The sequence below is a fragment of the Musa acuminata genome, chromosome BXJ3-4 (genome assembly GCF_036884655.1).
Source record: "Musa acuminata AAA Group cultivar baxijiao chromosome BXJ3-4, Cavendish_Baxijiao_AAA, whole genome shotgun sequence".
NCBI classification, from domain to species: Eukaryota; Viridiplantae; Streptophyta; class Magnoliopsida; order Zingiberales; family Musaceae; genus Musa; species Musa acuminata.
In genome coordinates, this window is record NC_088352.1 from 33,233,656 (window position 1) to 33,260,228 (window position 26,573).

Consider the following 26,573-nt stretch of genomic DNA (forward strand, 5'->3'; position numbering starts at 1 on the left):
GTTTGTCTCTTTGCAAAAGTTCTTAGAAATGGGATGTTATATGGGAATTTGTCGAAGGAGATTACTATCTTTAATCCTCTATTTGTTATTTATAATTTATAATTTTAATTTTTTAAATATTTTTAAATTATTATTTTATAAATAAATATAAATATAATTTTTTTCCTTCTAATTTTTTTTCTCCTCAAAGACAACGTGAGCGACGAGAACGAGCAACGTTGGCAATAAATAGAGAGGTGACAAACAACATCGATATCATATCAAGGATAAAATAAAAAAGTTATGAGAAAGAAAAAAAAATCAGTAATACTAGAATTAAAATAATAAAATAATATTTTATTATCTTTTAAAAATTATTAATAGTAAGGAATGTTTAATAGGAAAATGCGGGCTGTGAATATTTTTTTTCGAAATTTGCCCTAATTTAATTTAAAATGACATTTATGACCCTCCTAAAATTCTGGTCCGTTAAAAAAAATCTGGGTCTTCTGTTCATCATGCACTTGAGTCGCAGGTACCTCTGGAATCATCGACGTGTCAGCCTCCTTGTCGTTTGATGGAGGCCGACGGCACAAGATGACTTTGTCTGCAAGGCACGTGCTAGAATTTTACATATATGATATTGTTTACCTCTCTATAAGTATGCTGGTGCAGCGACTAGACCAAACCCTAAGGTGGGTAGTTTTCTACCTCGCCGCCGTGTCTTTCCAGTCTTCGCATCGCCTCGGTTTCTTTGTTCTCCTCTCCAAATTAGGTTACGTTCTATTTGCAAGCGGCGACACCGTTTGTGGAAGAGACAGGTCTTCTGCCGAGTCGCGGTGAATGCTGCCTGCTCTGCAGGATGGTTCGCCATCTTCAATGAATCGCAACAGGTGTCTTTCTGTTCCTACTTTAATGAAATGCAATGGAGCCGTGGCCCTCTCTCAACTTCTTGCTTTATGCTCTCTAGGTGTTTGATTATCGGTTTTATGGTCCACTTGTGTGCCTGATTGCATGCTACATATAAATCCTTTTTTCTCTTTTCTTCTTCTGCCTAATTTTCCCAATTAATATGTCTTTCTGTTGATGAATGATACTAATAACATAAGGCCATCCAAACGAATCGAATTACAGTCGAATCTTATCTAAGGCAAACCATTGCAAATTGTGCAGAGAGAAGCTCAAATGAAAACAGGGTGATGCTTTAGAAAGAATTTTCTAGTCATTCCTAGAGCACACTTCACACAGACGTAGAATCCTTCTTTGGTAGGACTACTTCTGAACTGAATGTCTAATGGTCTGTGAGTTAGGATGTTGAATTTCTTAACCATTTCTGGCTGATAACATTTGTTTGGCAAACTAACGATTCCAAGAGCTTACATGGCATATCAAGAGACCTATTCTTTGAAGAACATGGGACAGGGTCTCTCGATGTGATGAGCATGTGCAAAAAAATCCCGGCACTCGCCTTTTCAAAGGCGTTACATCCATGGTATATTTGACTTTACAATGGATGTGTCAACGAAACCGTAAATTAATATGTTTTACTGGCACACGCAGGACTACATGAACAGAAGCAGGCTGGATGTGGTTACTAAGTTCCTGCTTGTGGATATTTACTATATTTTGTGAAGCTTAACACTTTGTATCCGACATTGCTAATTTATTTCTGGATGATGAGAAGTAGATGCGCTTCTATTAATTTCAGCTGGTTTAGGACATAAAACGTGTTAGTTTCCTGTTCTCAGTTTTTTTGTGAGGCAAGGTCTATTTTAAGTTTTAAGTTTTCTATTTGGCTGTCATTGGTATTTGAGGTTGTTGTTACAGCATTTCTTTAGATGTTGTGGGACTTGACGTCTGCCCCCATTGGCGTTTATTTGTACCATTGGGATGAATCGGTGGTCCCTGACATGAAATTATCATCATCTTCACTTTGTCAGCTAATCTAGTTTTTTCCTTTAGCTGATCATTAATGATGAAATATTTCATATATACCAAAACTGAAATAGATATTGTGGGTTGATTGACTTCATGAACTGTTATGCATGAGGCATAAGACTGTCTCATTGAGATTTATGCCAATTTACTTTAAAAGATCCTTCATGTAAGTTTTAAGAATGTAATTGGATTTAAGCATGGAGATTTTACAAGTTAATATTTTCTAGGCTTTGAGGAATATTGTGGTTGTCCAAAAGAGAATAAGCGTAACTCTCAGATCAAGCTCAATGATTCCACTGTGTGCAAGGTCATAAATGGTTGTCGAATATGTGTTGTTAATTGTCATTTTATTTTATGATAATGGGGAGATTGAAGTTTGCCAACCATATGGCTTCTTGCTCTACTTATGCTTTTGGTCTTATTGCAAACAAGATTGCGTTGCTCTTTCCTCTTCATGCTGCCTCGGCTTTTGACCAACCACTTGTGAAGAGTTCTTTCAAAGAGTTCAGTCTCCAAAGCATCATTAGGGAACGACCCTCTCAACTTCCCACAATTATATGTATATGATTTGGAGTAGAACTGATACTAATATTAATTTTTGTGCTTCACTTGTAGATTCCTTTTCCACCATCAAAAGTATTATTTTAGTCTTTGAGATCCCACTTGCACTCTTACCTTATGCTGATGATGCTACTTTGGATCATAAAGATGCGCCCGTCCAATGGTAGAAAATGGGATCTAGTTCTATTTGTACATTGATGGTGGTGCACATTTCTGTTGTACTGCATTGACACAGTGCTGCGGTGAATGATGATTGATACAAAAATATTGTACCTGTATTTAAGTTTTTTCTTTTGGGGGGGATATATAACGAGCAAAGAGTTTGATGTGATATAGACAAGGAATAATGCACTGTTGGAGAAATATAGGATGAGCAAGGAGTGCTGCGTTTTGTTTGGCACCAAGAGGGTGGTGCAGGGTAAAATTAGATGAGGTGCACACCTCACTAAGTAGGTTCAGGGCTTTGAGTGTGCCATGTGTGTTGGTGATTATTCGGAGGAACACGAATAAACTGTGGTTTAATAAATCAATAGTTAACCGCCGTTCTTATTTGTGTGTTAGTTTACCTTTATTTGTCAGTCTTAAGAGTTTAATTAATCCTAATTTCTAAGTTAGGATTTGTTGACTTGTTCATTTCTCTAGGACCTCTGGTTGACAAATAATGCTGTGGTTTATTTGGATTAACGTGTCCTCCAGCCACGGATGGTACGCTTTTGGAGCCTGCCTCAATGTGAGAGCATTGTAGTAGGATTTATTGGCATCTTAAATTAATAGGACGGATTGATGGCTGGGCAGGAAAATCAATCCAAGCGGCAATCTTTTTATCCAATCGAAATTTTTATTTTCATCGGTCAAAGTAGGATATGAAATAGTCATATCTCTTTACTGCGACAACACATTTTTGGGTTGGATATTGATTTTTAAATATGAGTAGTTGATATTCCGCCCAGTTTGGAGTTTGGTGACTGCTCGCAGGAGTGATATTTAAAATGGAGTCAATTTGCAAGCGATTTCCTGTCCAATTTGGGAACTTGATTCTAGCACTTAGGTATTGATCAATCTAGGGCAACAATAACTCCCAAAATTGGGGCCCTTCATCATCCATTCCTCCTAATCAAAATGCAAATTAGCATGGTATCAAGTCCTGTACTGTTTTAGCACCCTCCCCTCGATATGAAAATTATGTACTATATATATCATGAGGATTTAGCCTTCTACGATGATTGTGTTTTTTACATTTAAGGTTTTCGAGGATGAGACAAATAAAGGGGAGGAATTTTGAAGAAATTTGTTGGGTCCCGATCACCCTTTCATGTTGTCAAGAAGAAAACTAATTGGGTTACTTGTGGTGTTTTCAATGGAAGAAGAAAATTTTATTTTCAGATTCAGCAGCCAAGATGATTTTCTTATAGTGATGAAATCTTGCCCTTGGTACATACATAATAGACTATTTATTTTCCGTCATTGGGATCATGAGGCTCGATTAGAAAAAAATTTGATTTCTTTACTATCCCTCCCTCACTGGGTGGAACTCTGTAACATGCCTTCTGTGAACCTTAAAAATTTGGAGTTCTATAGTGAGTAGAATTGACAAACCCCTATTCATGGACAAACCAATAAGTAGAAGAGAGTGTATTGGTTTTGTTGAAGTTTGTGTTGAAGTTTCTGCATGCAATTTATTATCAGATACTATTCAGATTTCTTTTAATGTCACGACTACACTATCAAGGTTGAATATGATTGGAAGCATGCTAGATGCTCCTTATGCAATATCATCAGTCGTGCAACCAGAAACAACTCTAAAGCTACTACAAAAATCATGTGGGTTCCAAAACAACATCTTGAAAACAAAACAAAGCTTACCTTAATTGTATGAAAATTTCCATCCAGTGAACTCATTAGACCCACTCTAAGAGAACAATCGCATGAAGTTGACACTACTGGGATGGGCTCTTCTACTACTCCATTATGATTAATATCGACATGTGGAATGTTTGGGATCTCCATGCCTCTTCTAAATATGCTGCTGTAATGTCTTCTTTACACTCTCACATTTAGATTGTTTCTTCATTTTGGAGCCTCGTGTTCAAGATTATAAATTTCTTCTATTGTCTTTTGTATTTTCAAAGTTTGACACATTTGTACTAAGGCTGTAATTTTCTTCTATTGCCTTTTGTATTTTCAAAGATTGACACATTTATACTAACTCAGTACTTATATGCTGGCATTTGGTGCTTATGGAATTCTTGTATTGTTGATCCAGTAGTTTACAACTTGATTGATCAAGTCATTTTTGGCACAGTGCATTTCAAGTTCTTGGGCAAATCTTCTAATTTATCGATTATATTTGGCATATATATTTATGCTGATATATATCATTTTTGGATGGATCTTGTTGATTTCTGGCAATTTTGCACGAGGTCTTAAATTGTTCTAGGTGATTTTAATATAGTTTTCTTCCCCCATAAAAAGTTTGGAGGCCAACTTATAAGCTCTTTGACCTTTACTTAAATTTCAGATTATTTACATGAGCTCTCTTTATCATATCTAAAATGGATGAGGTATCATTTTACATAATCTACTCCTCTTTGGGAGTTTGAAGTTATGGTTAATACTGATTGGTACTTACACTTTGTGGATTCGGAAGCATTATTTTTGTCACCTTGCATTTCTAATTATTCTATGAATTTTTTCAGGGTCAGCAACTCCCCCAAGAGGAACAAGAGTTTTAAATTCTTCAACTATTGCTCTAACTATCCTAATTTCCATAAAATTATTATAGACGTTTAGTTTGCTCCTATTCTCATATAAAAGATAAAAGGGGTCAATGTTAGATTGAAGAAATGGTCACGTCAAGTTGTAAAATATGGTTCTACTATCCTATCATTTGTTAGAGAGGAATTAAGTAATGTTCAAAACTCTCATCTTTGTTGCTCCTTCTAATGAGGCCCTTCATTTGAAGGAGCCGCAACTTAGATTTGAACTCCAATCTTTACTAGATGATGAAGAATCTGCTTTAAGACAAAAGTTTAAGAGTCTTATGATTTTCTTTGGGTGACTCTAATAATGCTTAAGTGGGCTATAATTAAGTTATTATTTGGGTTCAACATAGGCCCTTATAAACTAGGTTATTTGAGTTAGTTTTTAGGCTATTTTAAGTTTTTACTAGGCTTGGCAACCATGATAGTACCATCCAACCTTAGCAATGGTACCTCTAGATTGATGGTAGTACTTTTTGATATATTTAGAATAGCTTAAGTGATATCTTGTTTGATAGTCGTACTATATGGATAGGCAGTAGTATCATCAATATTCATATTTATGGATGATTTTAAAAAAAATCATAATTGATATTCATTTGTTAGCAAGATCAAGTAGTAGTAAAACCTAATGATTTCGAGAAAAATGAGATTGAGAGTGGATGTAGATCATGATGATCGAATTACTATAAATTAATTTGTTTTTCACTCTTGTGTTTATTTACTTGCGTCAATTAGATTTTATATACTCGCATCTTTATTTGACTTTAATATCATTGTTTAAAATTTATAGAAGAACTAATACACCTCTCCCTTAGTGTCACTATCGATCCTAATATTTATAACCCAAAAGCCCCAAAAAAATAAATTTCATATACTTGCATCTTTATTTGATCTTAATATCATTGTTTAAAATTTATAGAAACACTAATACACCCCCCTCTTAGTGTCACTAGTGTCACTAACGATCCTAATATATATAACCCAAAAGCTCCAAAAATATGGATAAAATTAGTAACCTTGGTCTAACGGAATTGAGAGAGTAATTATCAATCCTAATATTAATAGCCCAAAAGCTCCAAAAACATAGAGAAAATTAGTAACCTTGGTCTAAAGGAATCGAGCAAAGATGAACCCAGCTCTGATTTACAATCATCAATTAGATCAATTTGGATCTTGATACATGGATCTAATAAAGATCCACAATGATCAAGGCTAGATCCACTAGGATCATGTCAAGATCCAAATGAATTCAAGCTAGATGTTTGAAAATCATGCCTATTTATGATAATTAAGTGCTAATGAAATGCTTATTAGGCTTTAATTATGATTATTCTTCATAATCATTCAAAAATAAACCACTGGTTAGCCATGAAACATGGTAAAATGACCTTTTAAATTATTGAAGAAGCTAAAACGTGCTAGAGTGAACTCATTATTCTTAATTACCTCTAATTAGTCTTAATTATGATTAATTTTCTTAATCATACATAAATAAAGCCCCTAATAAACCATTAAACATGATTGATTAAGCCATTGATTCTTAAATACCTCTAGTTAGATCTTAATTAATAGTTAAACTCTTAAATGATGAAAATAGTATAGAGATTTGGTACATATCTTAATCAAAATTCAACACAGAGTGGGAATGGTGACAGTGAAAGAGGAAGGGAGGGAGCCAATGGGGCTTCAATAAGCTCCAAAACGTTGGCTAGTGCTATGATCGACATTTAATTGTTACCAACATGCACTGACCGGTAACAATCCAAGTTCGAGTATTTTGATAGGTAATAAAGATATACAAGGCAATACATCAGTAAGAACTGAACCATCCAATTCAGTCTTGTTGGACTAGTAAATAGTACTGGTCATACCATTACCACCCAGCTGTGCAATACTTGATATTGATCTTGACGTCTCCGCGTTACCAAAATTTCCGTACTTCTTCCGACTCGTAGAGGGTGCATCTCTGGAAGTGGCAATTGAATTTATCACGTATTTTTTTCTGTAAAGATCTCTAAGTTTGATCCTTCTTCCACAACTTCCTTATCACATCACACGTAAGCCCTCTACGAATTGTCAATCATGGTTCACAAAGTCGATGAATGATATATATATAGTTCGATCGTTCACTTTTATAACCCTGCAAATAATACACTCTCGGTCATGATGATCCTGGAACACGATTTCCTCTTGGGTGAAACAATACTTCTTGGCCTTCACATGATAAACAGCTTGGATAACTTGGTCAACTGGTCGGATGGATAGCTTGGCCATAGCGGTAATAAGTTACTTGTCGTTGTGTAATATGCCCAGCTTAATTTAAAATGTCGAGGATTCTGAGAGGTAATTTTAATCGAATACATGTAAGATAGTTTCCAGATCGACAGACCGAACCATATAAGTGATTTGACTCACATTTCGATGTAACACAAGTTGACACTTGTTTAGTGAATTATTGGTTGCGAGTACGTGTCAGTGCAAATATGATACTATCAATCATGGCATCTTAAATAATCAGCATCCCGATGTTACATTTTTGCCAATTGGAAGATGTCAGACCGATTAATGCGAACCACTCTGATATATATTATACATATTTTCTTTTCAATCTCATACATATACCCATCTCTCTACTACGAACGACTGTATCTATTAATCTTGCAACCCTATCTAAAGGGTAGCGAGACTATGTTGCTACATTAGGGAACTACTCTTGGCTTGCGTAAGCGTACTGATCATATTATCATTAACGTGACGTCTAAAATTAAATTATTGCCTCACACACGTCCTTCCCCCAGTGGTGTACGCCAGAGTTGGTCCACCCAAACAATGATGGGAGATGCTTCCCTTTCTTGCTTTCTATCTTTCTCTTCTGAAAAGTTGGAGGACTTGATTGATGTGGTCCATCCAACCCAATCTGATCGTGGAGAATACATTCAGGTCACTAGTTTGTGTCCGTTCCACATCGTTCACCTCTGTTGCTCTCTCTGTGTCCATCACTTGTGCGCTTGTGTGGCTCTGCTCGCGCGAGGGGACTGCACCGGGAATAATTGGGATTGGAATGCGAGCAAGTCACTTCCGTCTCTCCCATCTTCATCACGCGTTTGGTCCACCAAATTCGAAAGCCAAACTCTAGGCAGATACGTTTTCTTTTGGGAGATACAGAGAGTGAGAGGGAAAAAGAAGAAGATAGCACGCAGATATGCTACGCTATGCGATGGCATTTCGGTGGCTGTTGCTGCTTCCTCTCTTTCCTGTCTTTTACAATATTTATCCACCAAAAAATGGAATAAACTTCAAATCCCCGTCTTCTTCCCCGTTCCAATGCAAACACAAGAGCCCAAAAGAAAGAGAAACAATAAAGTCAACCTATTATCTTCCATAGTTAGTTCCGGATTAGGAGGTCCAGGTTTCAACTCTGGTTCATTCGCTTGCTTACTTAGAGAAACATCAAGGGTTGACCACTCTACATCTCCTCTGAGAAGACAAGTGGTCGCCCCCACCAACACCGAGCGACGGTGGGGCCAAGGGCACTCCATTATTGCTGAGTTATGGCTGCACGTTATATATATATATATATGTCTCGTCTTTGCGCCAAATAATGACAAGTGAGAGGGCCAAGGCATGAGCAGTTGAAGAAGCGTGGCGTGGCATGGCATGTCAACCTCAGGAGGAGGAGAAGAGCAAGTGTCCTTTGCTTTCGGACCATGCTTGGTGGCATAACTAGAAAAACACCAAAAGTTGCACCGGGATAAGAAAAGAGAGGTCTTGTGGGTCCGACGGTGTTTGAGAGCTGTAGGATCCACAATCTATTAAAGAACGGAGGAGAGGAGTGTGTGTGATTTATGTGTTAACTGAAGTCCCGACCAAGGGAGAGAGAGAGAGAGAGAGAGAGAGAGAGAGAGAGAGAGAGAGAGGGAGGGAGTTACATCCAATCCAATAGAGAGGGCTTTTCCTGATAACCACAAGTTGACCTTTCTTAATCGATTGTTTAGATATTCGTTAGCATTAAGATAATAACCTAATCAAGTGGCGCAGAGTCGACCATCACGGAGACGCAAGTGGCCCCAATTACTTTCATCAGCTCATTGGCTGCCTTCTACCAAAGAAAGGACAAACGCGACGTGACAGCGAATGACCGAGGAAGAAGCTTATGTGCACCGATGTCCAAAGAATCACCATCTACAACCTGCTCCGTTTTGTAACGGCGGTCAGTAGTCGACGGCGTCGAGTTGGATTCGCTCCGTCTATCGGGCATAAAACAAGTCCGTAAAACTCATGGGGCCCAGCCGGAAATGCCGTCTTCCACCTTCCTATCTATACAGCCACGCCTCCATTTTCTCTTCCATCCCCCTCTTCCGTTGGTCTCCATCCTCTAGCTCGCTCTCTTCTCGATTTGGTATCCAACTCTCCGTTGCACCTCCCAAAACTTGAGAGATTTGCTTCTTCCTCCTCTACACAGAAGTTGATCTGGATCCATAGGAGAAGTTTCAGACTTGTTCGCCTCTTTTGCTTCAAAAACAATGGTGGTGTCACAGCGTAGCAATAGATTCTTCAAGTTTAGAGATCCACGAGGCACTACAGCAGAAAGCACACACGCTCTCCAATCTTAGTCTCCTTGCGATCGACTGCCTACGTCCCAGATTACCCACATAGCAGGGCAAAAGGAGTCCCCCACATCACGAATAGGAGGCACCCACGCCCTCCATCACCACAATAACTACATAGCGCGCACACAAAAAGTTGCACATCGAATTCCTACAAGATAGAGCCAAGACGAAAAGGAGACTGACCTTGTCCATCCAAAACTCTTGGTGTCGATCAACCAATACTAATTACCACCTATAACTTGTGGTTTATTTTCAACACCAATGGTTGGAAGGTACCGTCACGACTTCTCACGTGCATTCGGGGGTGACATGAATATGGCCTGGATCATGCTGCGAATCGACTACTCGAGGCTCTTCTGGCAGCTCTTCGGCGTATTCTCCTACGAGAACCATGAAGGAAAGCCTCGGATCTAGCAGTCCCTCAACCTCGTCCTTCAGGGCTCTCCATACTTCTTCCAGCTGAGATTGCAGTCGATCCATCCCAGCGTTCTTTCTTTTCTCATCATCATCATCATCATCATCATCGTCTTCTTCTTGTTTGTTAATGAGGCCGCCGGTCATGCCTGAGAAAGGGCGTGCGGAGCGGATTGCCGTGGGGAACGGGTTCGTAGAGACCGATCCGACTGGTCGCTATGGTCGTGTAAGTTCTCGCCATGATCAAATGCCTAGATTTATTTTTTGTCTTTTCTTTGTTTGATAAGATGCATCGTCATTTGAGATATGTTATCAAGTTAGTCGATTGCACTCCATTTGATGTACTTACTACATATATATATAGATAGAATCTACCCTCTTTTCTTTCTCTCTTTCAATTAAGGTCCATGCTATTGTAAACCATTAAGGAATAGGAAAATAGAGTGCTTTGATATTTAGTTGTTTACGTATCATCAGATACTTTCTTCTCCTGCAATTGCTTTATACTCTATAATATGTTTTTGTGTCCGTTCACGAAGTACGATGTTTCGGTTTCTTGGTATCTTGTAGTTAATGTGCTCTTCACAAAGTTGCTACTTTTGCTTGCAATACCTCAAATCCCGAGTGAGGCTTAAGTTAGATTTTGCTGTTGTTTACAGCAGCTGACCAACATCTTCATCCAAAAGAATGGCAATATGATACTGTCGTTACTAGGAAGTACGGTGAAGGTTAGGATGGTATATCCAGATCTAGATTCCCAAGTGCCAAGTACTTGGATCAAAGAAGTCGAGAGACCTAAGCTGACACAGACCAATCCGATTATAAATATTACGGGCATCATTGTTAGCTCGGAAAGCGTTGAGCTTTTGGGGATTACGATCATAAAGTAATCCAAAATGATAGGACGCATATCAGGAACATGTTGAGCTGCTAGGCTTTATGACTAGACCTTCATTTTAACTTTGTAAGAATAACTGAACAAGTGGAGAAAGTGGGAAAAGACACCAGGCTAGCTAATACCCTACGTCAACTGAGTGACCCAAGTGTAATGCATTTGAGACAATAAATTCATTCTCATCTTTTACATGGCGACGACATAGCTGGGCTGGTATTTTGATGCTTTCCAACATCATATTGCAGTAACGTAGATGTCGTAAATGGGATTCTTGTGAAACTGTTCCGGGTAGATCAGATGCACATCAAATTATTTCCGGATGTTACTGAGGTTATTTATGAATCTTTTGGTTCAATGCAAGAACTTGTTTGTCTGATGATCCAATCAATTTTACAGTTTTTTGCATCCACTTTTAACTTTTATATAAACAAAAGAATTCATTCCATTCTCTCCCTTAACTTTAGTTTCCAGAAAAAGAAAAACGAGTCTTCGAAATCAAAATCTGAAAACCCTCATGTCTCTTATATATACATGCATTGCAGTTTGATCAAGTGCTCGGAAGAGGTGCTGTGAAAATAGTGTATCCTTGAAGCAAACCTTGTCGACTAAGATAGCACAATATCTTATTTAAAGTGCAACAACAAATTAGATCGCGTGACATGAGTAGTTAATTCCTTGATCGAGGACTGGCAGCTACAGGGCATTTGATGAGCTAAATGGTACGGAGGTGGCATGGAACCAAGCTAAGCTCAGCGAGGTGATACGGTCACCTGAGGCACTGCAGCGCCTGTACTCGGAGGTCCACCTCCTCAGCTCCCTCTGCCATGAATCCATCATCAAATTCCATGCTTCGTGGATTGATGCAGCAAATAGGACTTTCAACTTCATCACCGAGATGTTCACATCTGGCACGCTCCGAGAGTATGGCTTCTGAAACCCAATATTCTGCTATGTTCACGTCAGTAGGGCCGACTTATTTGTCTTGGACTTTTGTTGCTTTGATAGCTTCAAGTCAGAATGAATATTTGCGTTGAACTTATCGGATATCGATCTCAGTGCCTAGTAATATGTAACATCATCTAGGAAGAAGCTAGTTCAGATATCTAAAAGCTTGACCTTAGTGATGAAGGGTAGAAGATGGGCTGTCTACATAAGACCACTCTGAGCCGAGCTTCGTCACCTCCTTATTTTGAACATAAATTCATGGATTGCAACAATTGCTGAGGGTGGTGTCTAATAAGTTAGTTAATGTCTTTTCTTTTCTTATTTTTTTTCAATTTGTTTGAGAGTTTCAAATTAGTGAGAGTGCTTTTTAATTTTTTTTATTTATATTTACTTCCTGTAAACATTAATTCACCGATCAAAGATATTAAACTGTTTTATATTTTTCATTGCCTCTCACATGCACAATCTTGATTAAGAGAGACATGATTTTCACCTAAGAATTTCCTCTATCCAAAAAGTATTTTAAGAAAAAAGTATTTTAGAATTAGGGATGGGGGTGACCCGAGAATCACCAATGTTCTATACGTCGAAAATTTTATAAGTCATTAAAATTTCATAACACATTTGATATGATCCATGTGTCCAATAGTGATTTTAATAATATTATTGTCATTATGATGATATGGAGTTATATGATAGTTAGTAGTAAAAAAAAATTGTTTACTAGTCACAAATGAGGGGTTATTAAAATTATTTTATATTTTATTTTATGATGGATAAATACAAAAAAGGAAGACATTAAGTATTTCTTGAAATGAAATGAATTGTGGTCCCTTATCTAATTTATATATAGGCTATGACTTTTTAACACATGCATTCTTAAAGTTCCACAAAATATAGATTGAAAAATAATAATTATTTATGGGGACATCAATCTAAGGAATCTGTGTATAACTAAAGGCTTCTTCTATTAGTTTAGCAAGTTAGTCGGAAAAAATCAAACTTGTTATCTCCTATTGTAACTATAAATAAGGGTCTAGACTTTGAAGTCAAATGCACCACAAGAAAACCTAATTGCTTGCTTTGGACTTTTCTTGTTTAGTAGTTTCAAGTGTTTTATGACCTAGGAACATCTTTCTAAGACATTTATAATTATCTCTTTTATAGTAGTGATTTGCTCCTCCTTCGTTCGTAGATGTAGGTCAATTGATCAAACCATGTAAATATGATGTTTTTGTCTCTTTTATTTTTTTGCTTTATTATCTTTATTAGATTACTAAATTACTTTTTGATAAATTTCTTAGCCAGCTCTAATATTTTCTTATATAACCATGGCATATTCAATGCATGAATTATCTTTCTGATGGTGTTGGTTCAAAAATTGATGCTTCTGTTTCTACAATGGCAACGGTTTGAGACCTACTATTTATTATTATAAATGTAACATTTGTGATCGGGCTGACTGATTAGTGTTACATTTCATGTTCCTTCCTATTGTCTTTCTGAAATGCTCTAACGGACGCAATATGATAATTAAGTTAAATGAAAGAAATGGATTTAGGTACCGACAAAGATATCCACGAGTCCATATCAGGACTGTCAAAACCTGGGCCCGGCAGATACTTCAGGGGATCCTCTACTTGCACAGTCATGATCCGCCAGTGATACACAGAGACCTCAAGTGTGACAACATTTTTGTCAATGGCCACCTCGGGCAACTCAAGATTGGTGATCTCGGCCTGGCTGCCATGCTCCGGGAAGCCCACTGCGCGCACAGTGTCATAGGTATCCAACTATTCCCTCACCAGTTTCAATCCCTGACTTCGGCGACGATACACGTCTGTCTGCAAGGCTAGGCTTAATGGGGGGGGGGGGCGGGGATTCATTGAGTCCGATGCTTGTGGCTTAGTGTGTCTTGGTCGATTCATTAAATCAGATCGTTTGCTTGACTGGAATAACTTAATGGTCCCTAATGAGTACACCACTCTTTGCATCAGGAACGCCCGAGTTCATGGCGCCGGAAGTCTACGAAGAAGAATACAACGAGCTTGTTGATATATACTCCTTCGGCATGTGCGTGCTGGAGATGCTGACCTCTGAATACCCCTATAGCGAGTGCTCCAATCCAGCTCAGATTTATAAGAAAGTTACCTCAGTAAGAGCATAAGCAACTGGTATCTTAATGCCATGTTCATCCTATTCCTATCTCCTTTCCTCAAACTTCACTACCGAGCATTTTGAATTGACTTTTAATCTTACTAGGGGAAATTGCCTGATGCTTTCCATCGCATCCGAGACCCTCAAGCAAAGCGTTTCATCGGGAGGTGCCTAGAAACGGTCTCCAAGAGATCATCGGCTAAGGAGCTCCTTCACGATCCCTTTCTAGCATTTGAAGATCGTCCGACTACTTCGCCATGCTTCAAGAGTCCATCTCATGAGGTTAAGAACATCGTCCATGGAGATTATGATCCCTCACAGGCGACAGATGGCCCCCGAGCCACCAGTCCTGTACCGAAGCGTACGGACATGACGATTACCGGCAAGATGAATCCTGAGGACGATACTATCTTCCTCAAAGTGCAGATTTCTGATCGAGAAGGTACGGAACTTTTTGTTCAAATCCACTCCAAGCTATGCACAATTTATTTAGGTCGGATCTTATAATGCTTTGAGCTTTGTTGTTGGTTGATTTTTATTGTATGAGTCATTAGTGATACACAGAATGGCATACAGTGGTAAACTAGTGGCATATATGTTCTCAACATACATATATACATAGTTCATTAGCAAGTATGCATGAAAGTTAGATGTGCTCCTAACCTGAATGTTCCAGGGATCAAAAGAACATATCTTTACTGTGTTATGAGCCAATCCACGAAAGACTAATTTGATCTTAAATAAAATTTCTTTAAGCTTGTGATCTCTTGCAGCCCTATATATTCGTACGAGCATTATATAGAATTATGATAAATTTGTACTAGCGTGACGTTTTGCTACTTATTTTGCATCAGGTAAGATGAGCAACATATATTTTCCTTTCGACATCGTTGGCGACACATCAATAGATGTGGCCAATGAGATGGTAAAAGAGCTGGACTTAACAGATCGAGAAGCATCAGAGATAGCAGAGATGATAGCCCAGGAGATATCAAGGTTGGTGCCTGGTTGGAGGGAAGGTGCTCCCGAGGACTGTCACCATGTATACAACTATGTGGAAGATGACCAGGACGGGAGCAACCATCCTTTCTACTGCCTCTCCTCCCCTACGTCCTCCCAAGGGTCAGAATTCGGGGGAAGCTCTTCTCAGGGGATCTTCTGCCAGCAGCACAATCCTCGCCAAGTAGACTGGCTTGGAGGTATGTAAGCATACCCACACTCTTGATTGATATATAATCGCGGGGTCATCTTATTTATAATGTGCTCATGTGAGGCCAGCTTTGGGTCGTCGTCTATGGACTTAAAGCGAGTTCAGCTCGAAAATGTGATATTTGAGTAAGATAGACTCAGTTCTAAATTGAAGGACATTATCAGACCAAATACTAATGATCATAATCTATATGAATGATCAGCATATATATATATATATATCTATGTGCATGTGTTGGAAATTGATCTTAGGCATAATGAAGGAATTTATTTCATTCTCTGCGACTATCGATCCAAGGAGTAGTTGACAAAAGAAAGAAAAGAGAAGTTGGTCCTTAACATTACTTTGCTAACTAGTAGATCGACTTTTTCTTTTGTGCAGATGGCCTGTTCCAAGATGATGACGACAAGAGCTCTGTTCATTCGAGTAAATATTCTGCTGTGAACTACACCTCAGGTGGTGAGCTAGAAAGCGATGGCAGCTTCCACCGAAAGGAACCGATGCCGCTGGTACCCAGCAGTAGCCGCTGCAAATGGACAAGGTTTTGTCCCGAGGACAGCTCCGCCGAGGATGACTACATAAGCCATAAACTCCACGAGAAGTGCAACATTTTGACAGAGGCCTCGCACGTTGGTGGAGGCAAGAGGCGTGTCGACAGCCGGCGGTTAATGAGGAACCAGTCGATGATGGACGTGCGAAGCCAGCTGCTGCACAAAGCTCTGGTGGAGGAGCTAAACAAGCGCATGTTTAAGACGGTTGGTGCGGTCGAGAACATAGGGTTCCAAGTGCCATGTGATGGCCTCCGAGGAGCCTCTCGAGGAGACTATCGGAAGAAAAAGTATGGGCCTGAGCGGCAAAGATGTTGAAGGCTCTTCCCGGGGAAACCTCTCAGCCATGTTTCTGATGCTAATACATATACGCATGTGACCTGGAGTTGTTGACCACGTGTGTAAAATTGTGAATATTTGTCATCCTACGTGTGTGCGCGCGTTATGTGACTAGCTATCTTGGTAGAATGCCTATGGCCAGATGGGCTACAGCTTTTTGATCGATATCTTACTCTGCCTCGAGCAAAGTGTTGTTTTTGACTTCTTACTTCTGATGAGAGATGATCTCAATGTTATTCGATAAATTTAGTTGTTTTTAAAAATATTAATTAATTTAGTTGATAAAGATTTTGACAGTTAATCATAAATATTAATTATTCTCGCTTCTATCACTTACCCTTTCAAAATAAAAAAAATTAGCTAATCCTAATTCAAGAAGCTCAAAACACAATAGTCCACTTACATCAATCTTAGTTTTAATATGACTCAGATCAAAATAGCACTCACTCAAATAAGAGTAGCCACCAAGGGGGTATGACAGCTCTATAAAAGGACTTAGGGCTCATCTCATCCTATAAGATAAGAGGTGTGCTCTCATCTAAAGGTAATTAAAGAAGTCCATAGCAAGAGACTAATTGACTCTGGCTATTCTAGCCTCAAAAGAGAGAATAGAGGAGAAGAGAGAAGGGAGAAACTCCATGAGGAATAGACAATCCTTCCAACCGTAACCTTCTTCCTTGAGTTCAATAGCTGAAGCCCAACATCAAGTTCCACTCAACTACTATGACAAGCCTTCGACACTTGTTGCCTATTGTCTAAACCTGAGGAGGAGGTTCCATTAACAAGAGAGAGCGAGATCGAAATTAGCAACAATATGTGATCTACTGAGAGCACTTAGGTGATGTCCAAAAACAACTTACACTCTATGTGCTTATTAGTCCACTCATGTATTTTTAATTTTGTTTCTTTTAAGTCTTTAGTTAGCACTTTAGCTTTATAAGCAATAGAGGTTGTTCATTTTTGGTTTTACGCTTGATCTTTTAGCAATAGTTCTCTCCTCTACTAAATTTTTATCCAAAAGATAATATCGAGTTAATAGATCGTCGAACCCATACCTCATACGAATCAGGTCATACTAGAGCAATAATCTTGTGGATGGTGCCTATAAGACATATATTAAATGTTGGGCAAAGAACCTACAAAAGTTAGAGTTCATGCTACGCTCACCCGATAGAAGCAACACTGATAGGGTGGCGGCCAATAACCTAAGAGCCTTGGTTGACCTTACTACCCATATGTTAGTATTAGCCCAACAAATAGAGATCATGATAGGCTGGATGTAGGCCCAAAACTAACCCTACAGTAAAGGATATCCGAGTAAAGAATATTATGGCAAAGGAGACAGAGTCATCTTCATCCAAGATGTGCAGTCAAGAAGAAGATGTTATCGAGTAGAACATCACAGCAAGGACTCGACTCTTTCGAGTCAAGACTCGAATCGACATATCCTTGTACAATAGCTTAATTAATAATGAGGTATTAGACTTATGAATCTAATAAATCAACTTAAAATTTACTTTGATCTATATGATTATGATAGTAATAATAGGGTGATGCTTACGTGACTCAAGTTGATTGGACACATGCTCACATGGTGGAAAGCTTATCTTTTGACCAACAACGATGAAGATATGTTATGGACATGATTCACAAGACTCATATGAGAAGAGTTTTCCCTTATGGGATATCTCGAAGAAAGATGGAGAAAGCGACACTACCTATGTCAAGAAAGGGATCAGTCTATGCAAAAATACACCATCGAGTTTCGATAACAAGCGGTGACACTTAGAATCTCCATTGATGATCACTCGATAATTATTAAATACATCATCAACCTCCATGCCAAGATCGATACATAAGTGAGTCTCCTTAAAACTCAAAACATCAAGAGGGCAATCATAATAGCAATGACAATTGAGAAGAAGAATCAAACTCATACTGAAAATAATATAGGGAAGGCTAAAGGGAAGCCCCTGAAAGGTTCACCTTATAGAGGGCAATCATAATAGCAATGACAATTATTTCTTCCAAAAGAAATAATTTATTCTATGAACATTATAAAATTATAAGTCATACATTATAGTAGTGTTGAAAGGTTCACCCGAAACTCTTTTTGAAGAAATAAAAGAAGAACAACTAGAATCAACATAAGACAACCACAACCGTGAACAAATGAAGCTAGCACTAGTTTCACATGTACTAGAGTTCAATCATGGAGAATAAAAAAATTCGAAGATAAGTTGCTCAATTTATTAAGAGTGATGTCATTTAGTCAAGTAGTTCACCTTGCGGCTCATCGATGGTGATGATTCAAAAAAAAAGATAAAGGTTGGCGCATATGCATCAACTATGGCTCCTGGAAGAAGATCATAAAAAAAATCGATACCCCACGATGGATCAATGATTTGCTAGATAAACTACAACCTGTTATAGTCTTTTTAAAGTTAGAACTTAAATTAGGATATCATTAAGTTCAAATCCAAAAGAAGATACTTAGAAAACAACATTCAAGACAAAATGAGGACGGTTTGAGTAGTCAGTGATGTCTTTCATGTTGAATCTTATATTTTGATGATGAAATTAATCGATAAGTTTATGAGATTAATATACTTTTGAGCTAAGTGATATAGAAAAATATCTCGATTATAGAATTAGACTACTAAGGGGTTAACTTTTAAGCAGAAGAGTTGAACGTTGTGCTGAGAAATTATTGTATAAAAAATTTAATGTCAAGCTTAAGGATTGGTCGATGTGCTTGAGATCGAACTTCAAGCTAAAGGTTCAGGAATCATAACAGAAGGATTAGATATTGCACTGAAAGATTGAATATCATGGGAAAGTTGATATGCTAGTAGAATACGCGATATACCGAAGGAAAGGGCAATGCATTAAAAGTTCAGACTAAATGTCAGAAGATCAAATAATATATCGAAACAATATACCAAAAACTTCATATATATATATATATATATATATATATATATATATATATATATATATATATATATATATATATATATATATATATATATATTAGATGTATGATTGATTTATCAAGGTCTTAATCAAGATTATTTTTGATCAATTTAAGTCGATATTAGAATGAAACAAAGTCCATTTATAAAAAAAGTCATTGAGCTCGAAGTCGAGCTGAATTAGCACTATTTGTGCTATATTAGCTTTTTTGATGATAGTACCACCTAGGGTGGTGGTAGTACCACTCAAAATTCAAATTTTATTACGGTAGTATCACTATAGTTTAGATTTGCAGCATTAAAAGTTACAACAGTAGTACCACCCAGTGTCAGCGATAGTACCGCTTGTATTTCAAAATTTATGGGGATTTAACTTTTTGGCTTCATTTTTAAAGCCTTTTAGAGTTTATACATAGCCTACTTAGGCTTAGTTAATATATCATCTATTCTTAAGATAGTGAAGTATTGTAAGCTCTCATTTTGAGTATAGTTTGAGTCTTCTTCTTATCTTAATATTGGTTATAATTTTAAGTTGTAAAAGGTGAAATATCTTGTATAAAAAGAGAGTGTGAAAGTTATCTCATAAGCTTAAAAAAATGATAGAGTTATAATAAAGATAGTTAATTTTCGCCCATTTGAAAGACAATTAGTAATGAAAGCCGATGGCCTCGAGAAAAGAGGAATCGAGAGTGGACATAGGTCGAGAAGACCGAACCACTATATATTAGTTTATCTCTCTTTACTTGTCCTATTACTTATTATTTTATCTTATTCTCTTTACTTACAATTTTAACCTAATTAATCATATTTTTAAAATATATTAATTTTTTATCAAGTTTTAAAATTGATTAAAAATGCTATTACATTAATTCAACAAATCACCCCTCCCCCTCCACCCCCCCCCCCTTTGTAATATTTCGATCTTTGCAATGCACGCTATCTTCATGTGACTCATGGATGATGTGCTATGCCCTTATATTAGGATTTCATTATCGTTTACATCAATTACATCCTCATTTATAGTAAGACTTAGAAAAAAATATGTTGAGCTCATGCAAAAGGTGTTCTAGCTTTTGATGAAGCACCAAACAATGACTCAACCAAAAGTAGTGCTAATTTGGCAAAAGAAATCTTAGCTATCTTGGCTTCATCATTAGTGGAGGATGAATCCAAATCAACTTGGACAAGGTCGAGGCAATCTGAGAGTGACCCAAACCAAGGATGGTGACAAAAGTTTAGAGTTTTTTAGGTGCATGTCAATACCTATATAAATTCATCCAAAACTTTTCTGTTCTTGTGGCTTCTGTATTCTTGTAGCTCCTTTACATTCCTTCACTAAGGTAGGTTAAATATTTGAGTAGATGAAAAAGCATGATGATACATTCCATATGCCAAAGAAGAAAATCGGTAAGAAACCTATGCTAGTCTTGCTAAATCTATAACGATAGTTTAAGTTGGAAGTGGATGTATTGAAGTATGCAATAGAAGCTGTTTGATACAAGATGGCCAACCTTGGCATGCCACTCTAAGATATTTTAAGGATCTTAGAAGAATTATCCAACTTATAATAAAGAATTGCTCATGCTACATTAAGTAATCAAACATTGATGTGTGTATCTCATAAAAGGAGATGATTGTCTACATCGACTATTAGCCATGTTAATACCTGCAAAAACAATCTAAGTTGCAGCAAGCATGACACATGAAGTGGATGCCATATTTATAATAATTTAACTTAGTGATCAGGTACAAAAAGGGAGTGTGAAATAAGTTAGCTGACAACAGATTGTTGTGACCCTTGATTTTAAGTCTTTGCTTGTTTGTGTATATGTTGATAATACATAGTTTTTACAAAGACTAAGCGAATATGTATATGGATGATCTAAAATTCAAAAAACACCATAAAGAAAGTCAAAGCAAAAATCGATATGGAATTCATGTTTCAAGGAGGATTGCTCTACAAAGGTGCTTAGCTTTGCATACTGAAAAAAGCAAATCATGTGAATTAGATGGGAGAAACACACTAGTCGAAAGTTACAAGATACTTTAGTATAAACAAGACTTTGATAGACCTACAATGACATGTTTACTAGCTCCGAATCTAGTAAGATGTTATTAATTCTTGTGAGGATATGTCCTTTATAGCACTTTAAAGCTGGCCAACTAGAAATTAGAGTTGTACACTTCATTGCCCATTCTACCGCAACTATAGAAAAACATATCTATCACTAGAGAAGAACTTGATTATTCTTACAACATATGTAGGCACACTTTAGCCTTTCAGGTTCCATCATGTCCAACCATGACAGGTGTTTCTTGAGTAGCTTTTGAAGTTCACTCTAGACCTTAATAGGCACCAAATTGAAGAAGAGCATAACCTTCTATCACCAAATTGATGACTAAAATAAAGTAGTTGTTAGAAATAAAATAAATAAGATGTTATTTATGTTTGATATGGTGCTCCCTACTTGTACACGATAGAAGGGAGAATTTGCCTCAATAGAGCTACGATATTTTATCATGTAGTTGGAAAAATCTTAACTGTTATCAAGGGAAATCATAACTATTATCATGCCCCCATAAGACGGTGTTCCTGTCAAGATTGCCGATCTTGGACCGATGGGATGAAAATGGTTTACAGGCGAAAGACTTCATGAGTGACTCTGCTAGTTGTTCAATTGTGTATGTATGTGAGAAACATGTAATTAATATCTGACAACTTATTCTTACATAAAGTGAAAATCGCTGGCTATGTGTTTCATGCATGAGTGGAATACTATATTGACGCATAGGTAAGTGGCTCCGATATTGTCATAATATATTGTTGGAGTAGAGGTAGAGTTGATGTCAAGTTCCTTAAGTAGATTCGTGACCCAATTGAGTTCTGCAGCAATGGTTGCAATTTCACGATATTTAGCTTCAGTTGTAGATCGTGCAATTGTCTTTTACTTCTTAGAACTCCAATTGACTAGATTAGCTCCAAGGAAGATAATATACCCCGATGTGGATGTTTTGTCATCAAAATTCTCTACCCAATCAGCATTAACAAAGGCATGGAGATGAATAGAGGAGTGTTTGCAAAAAAAGAGGTTATGATTGAGAGTCCTGTGAAGATATCACAAGATTCGTTTAACTGCAAACCAATGCATAGTAAATGGCTGATGCATGAATTGTGATAATTTATTTCCTGCAAATGAGATATCTGGATGGGTGAGAGATAAGTACTTGACGGTATTGAGTTAGGTCCGTTGTAGTGCTTCCATCATATAGTTTGAGTGACTCACTAGTAGACAAAGGAGTTATAACCGCTTTTGCATCCTACATATTCATCTTTGATAATAGATTTTGAATATACTTTCTTTATGATAGGAAGAGTCCTGTATATGTTGCTTCCACTCCCAAAAAGTAGCTTAAGGTTCCTAGATCTTTAAAGGAGAAACAATATGCTAAATGCTTGAAGAATGACTTGATTTCCAGAGGATTATTGTTCATGACAATAATATCATCCACATATACCAGAAGATATATTGTATTGCTACTTTGGTGACGGAGAAATAATGAGGTATCAGACTTGGAGTTGATGAAGCTATTTGATGTCAAAAACGAGCCAAGTTCGGTGTACCAGGCTTTTGGAGCTTGACAAAGTCCATAAATAGCTTTTTGGAGATTACAAACATGCCTTGAATACTAAGAGTGGATGAAGCCAGTAAGTTGCTGCATAAAAACATGTTCAGTTAAAGTCCCATGTAAAAAGGCATTATTAACATCGAGTTGTCGTAAATGCCAATCTTTTGAGATAACCAAACTCCGAATGAATGTGGGTTTAACAACGGGAATGAATGTCACTATGAAGTCAACACCAGGACGTTAATAAAACCCTTTGGTCACTAGATGTGCTTTATATCTGGCAACGGATCCATCTGAGTTCTACTTAATTCGAAAGACCCACTTACACCCGATGATATTTTGTGTGGGATGAGTGAGTACAAGAGTCCTTGTAGAATTATGGAGGAGGACATCATATTCTTCACATATGGATTTAAGCTAGTATAGAGATTTTTGAGCTTGAGTAATTGTGGTAGGTTCATAGGTCTCTAACGAGGATTTCGTGATAGCATGTAGGTCAAGGACTTATCGTAGTTTAAAGATACCACTTTTGGATCATGTTATCATTAGATGTGTAAGGGCTATACGTTATGTTGTAGGTATGGGCAGTGGAGATGTACCGACATGGGTTTGAGGTACTTTAGTATCACTGGTCCTAGGTAGTGGTTGTGTTGGCATTACTTCAGTAGTTGGGGAACCTTGTGAAGAGGGGAGAAGAGCAATGGTGGGGGTGAGGAGCTGCTGAACTCGGAGAAGAAGACAGTGGATATTGAGGAGAAGGACTGGATGGTGTTATATGATCAATAGTATACTCTAGTGATGTATATTTGTTGGAGTAGGGTGCATAGCAGGAAACTCAGGGTTTTAAAATAGAAAGGTAGACTCCACAAAAATAACATGATATGATATAAAGACTTTTTGAGTTTGGGGTTCGTAGCATCGAAATATATTATGTTCAAGAGAGTATATAATGAAAGTGCAAGGCTTAGATCTTGATGTTATCTTATGCAAGACATAGGAACGTAGTCATGGATAACATAAATAGTCAAATACTTTGAGTTTTTAAAGGTTTGGAGATTTATAAAATAATTTTTCAAATGGTGACTAGTACTAAAGGACTGGAGTGAGCATATGATTGATGATGTAGACAGTAGTTAGAAAGGCCGCAGGCCAAACAGTTGTTGGCATAGAGGCTTGATGGAGGAGTGTGAGACTAGTTTCAACTATATGTCGATGTTTGCGTTTAGCAAAACCAACTAGTTGAGAAGTATATGGGGGTGACTTAAGGTATTGTATACCACAAGCTGAGAGATAGGATGTGAGGGCTTGATATTCACCATCGTCATCAGAGTAAACTTTTTTAATTGTAGACTAAAAGAAGTTCTCAACTCACTTTCTAAAGTTGAAAAATATTATTGAAACTTTAGATTTATGGTGGAGAGGGTATAACTATGTATACTTGGTAAAGTAGTCGACGAAAATGACAAAAAATCTAAACTTATCAAAAGAAGTGATTAGGGCAGGGCCCCAAACATCGGTATAAATAATTTCAAAAGGTTTAGAGCAGGATATGGAAGAAATTCCAAAAGAGAGTCTATGACTTTCATTACTTAAAACGAGAAAGTAATTTAGATAAAGGATGGGGGATGCCCAAGACAACAATGCCACACATCAACTAGAGCTGCGATGGAAGAGTAGACAGTGTGCTGGGTGATTTATGGAATTGACGACCACTCATATATATTGCCCTTACGCTGGCCTCGGACTAAGGATGCCCCCATGCTCAAATCCTTGACAAGAAAGGAGTTAGGAAAGAATTCAATTGATATATTATTTTGGTTGCAGAATTGAGAAACGACAATAAGATTTCGTTTGATGTGAGGTGCACACAAAACATCATCATCAAGTATTAAAGTTGTGTTATGTGAATTAAGTATTGTGGAACCAGTATGAATAATGAGAATTCTTTTACTATCACCAATGATGATATCTTCATTTCCATCATAGTTGTTATGAATGTACAAGTTTCGTAGATTAGAGGTAATGTGATGGAATGCAGCATAGTCTATAATCCAATTATGTTGACTGGTATTCAGAGTAGTTGTGAGATTTGCTTGGGGCCAATGTAATGGAGGAGTAAGTTTGCGTCGAGATCGACAGACTTTTGCAGAGTGTTCGACTTTGTCATACAGTTGGTAGACAATTCTTTGTTGATTTAGATGTTCGGGATGTTAGGGCTGAGGATAATTGAAGTAGCCGCTTTGATAGTTATGACTAAAATGTTGATGCTATGGAGGAGGGATGGTTTGTTTGGAGCTCATAAGTTCATGAGGCATCTTGGTCAAACCTTTGTTAGCAATCTTGTTATAATAGTTGCCCCTCCTTTTAGATTTTTAACTAACTTGAGCTGTGATGGATGATCCTGATAATTTGTCCTCTCGCTTGAGATATATCTCAAAGTCAGTCAACTTGTCGTAGAGTCCTTCGAATGACATTGGTGAGTCATGTGCCCGCATTGCTGCTACTAGTTTCTTGTACTCGTCCCCTAGGCCGTTAAAGGTGTGAACTATGACTTCGTCATCACTGACATAATGACCTATCAAGGCTAAGTTATCGATGATAACTTTTATATTTTATAGATAATTGATAATAGTACTTCCCTTTTATTTTATTTTCATGAGACTGGATAGGAGACTAAGCATGTGAGTATGTGAATGATTTGCCAAGGTGGTTTGCAACTTGCACTAAGCTTCGGCAGTAGTGTTACATAAAGATATGAGTAGGATAAGGGATTCAACGATTGAGACTTGAATTGCTTGGAGGATGAGACGATCTTGATGTAATCATAGTTTGTGGTCCGAATTTGGTACTAGATTGGGTGCTCTTGGGATGTTGAGCATCGTTGGTGGACAACGGAGAGAGTCATCAACGTAGCCTAGTAGATCATAGCCAAATAGGAGATTAGAAAATTGAGAACGCTAGGATGCATAGTTACCATCTTTAGATAACTTAAAGGGGATGAAAGTTATAACATTGATGGAAATAAGGCATATAGAGGGAAAAGTACTATGGTTTCCTATAGGGATAGTAAGTGGAGCGTCATATGTAAATGATGAGGACATGTTGAGGATATGTACCAATCTAAAGAAGCAAAGTGGGACTCTGCAAGGTGGGTGAGAAGACTATTATGATTTGGTGCAATAAGTCATACTTCTTCCTTGGGACTGTTGCTGCAATGACGGTAGTGATGCCGGTGCAGATCAGCATCGCTTGAGGTGGGTTGCTAGCAGACGAGTTCTTTGTTAGATGTGTTTAGCTCTGTGCAGACTGGCTTATTTGAATGGTTCTCTAGTTGAATGGAGTTGCAATGTATCGGGAAGGGGCAGCCAGCAGTGAATCACTAGTGGAGCGCTCCTACGGTAAGTTCTGGCGCCAGTTTCGGCTATCGAACAATGTCGATCTCAACTTTGTGAGTGCCAAGCTAGAGGACGGTGTGTTAATAGTGGCGCTTCCGAAGCTAGTATCGAAAAAGATCAGGGGCCCCCGGGTGGTGAGCATTGCCGGCGGAGACGATGCAAGAGACATGGAGAAGCTTCAATGGAGCAACAACGAAGACAAGAAGGTGGATCTCTAA

At 37.7% G+C, this 26,573-nt stretch overlaps 2 protein-coding genes, 1 long non-coding RNA gene and 1 other non-coding gene across 6 annotated transcripts; all 4 read left to right on the forward strand.

Moving 5' to 3' along the window:
- Nucleotides 1-656: 656 nt before the first annotated feature.
- Nucleotides 657-3,029, forward strand: LOC135637006 (uncharacterized). Its single transcript, XR_010496129.1, has 2 exons — nt 657-872; nt 2,145-3,029. It is a non-coding gene; the product is annotated as an uncharacterized LOC135637006 (long non-coding RNA).
- On the forward strand, nt 1,859-1,965 carry LOC135637378 (small nucleolar RNA snoR99). The gene has a single exon (XR_010496240.1). It is a non-coding gene; the product is annotated as a small nucleolar RNA snoR99 (small nucleolar RNA).
- A 6,515-nt stretch (nt 3,030-9,544) lies between the features above and the next one.
- Nucleotides 9,545-16,523, forward strand: LOC103982015 (probable serine/threonine-protein kinase WNK5). Of its 3 annotated transcripts, none has more exons than XM_009398806.3 (8): nt 9,547-10,490; nt 11,702-11,739; nt 11,853-12,080; nt 13,654-13,889; nt 14,102-14,259; nt 14,367-14,703; nt 15,116-15,460; nt 15,853-16,523. In XM_009398806.3, exons 1-8 carry the CDS (start codon nt 10,395-10,397, stop codon nt 16,335-16,337), a joined length of 1,923 nt encoding a protein of 640 aa, XP_009397081.2. In that variant the 5' UTR covers nt 9,547-10,394; the 3' UTR covers nt 16,338-16,523. The 3 variants fall into 3 exon arrangements, with proteins under 3 accessions (XP_065005309.1, XP_009397081.2, XP_009397082.2); XM_009398807.3 differs by having other exon boundaries at nt 9,553-10,490; nt 13,666-13,889; XM_065149237.1 differs by lacking the exon at nt 11,702-11,739 and having other exon boundaries at nt 9,545-10,490.
- Nucleotides 16,524-23,563: 7,040 nt separating this feature from the next.
- Nucleotides 23,564-26,573, forward strand: LOC135636395 (22.0 kDa heat shock protein-like). Its single transcript, XM_065148083.1, has 3 exons — nt 23,564-23,574; nt 23,647-23,728; nt 26,292-26,573. The coding sequence occupies exons 1-3, from the start codon at nt 23,564-23,566 to the stop codon at nt 26,571-26,573; spliced, it is 375 nt and encodes a 124-aa protein (XP_065004155.1).

Coding starts and splice junctions, on each gene's coding strand:
- LOC135636395 (XM_065148083.1), top strand. Junction 23,729..26,291: donor TTGAGGAGAAGGACTGGATG/GTGTTATATGAT, acceptor ATGGTTCTCTAG/TTGAATGGAGTTGCAATGTA.
- LOC103982015 (XM_009398806.3), top strand. CDS start 10,395: ATGAGGCCGCCGGTCATGCCTGAGAAAGGGCGTGCGGAGCGGATTGCC. Junction 14,260..14,366: donor TTTATAAGAAAGTTACCTCA/GTAAGAGCATAA, acceptor TAATCTTACTAG/GGGAAATTGCCTGATGCTTT. Junction 14,704..15,115: donor GCAGATTTCTGATCGAGAAG/GTACGGAACTTT, acceptor ATTTTGCATCAG/GTAAGATGAGCAACATATAT.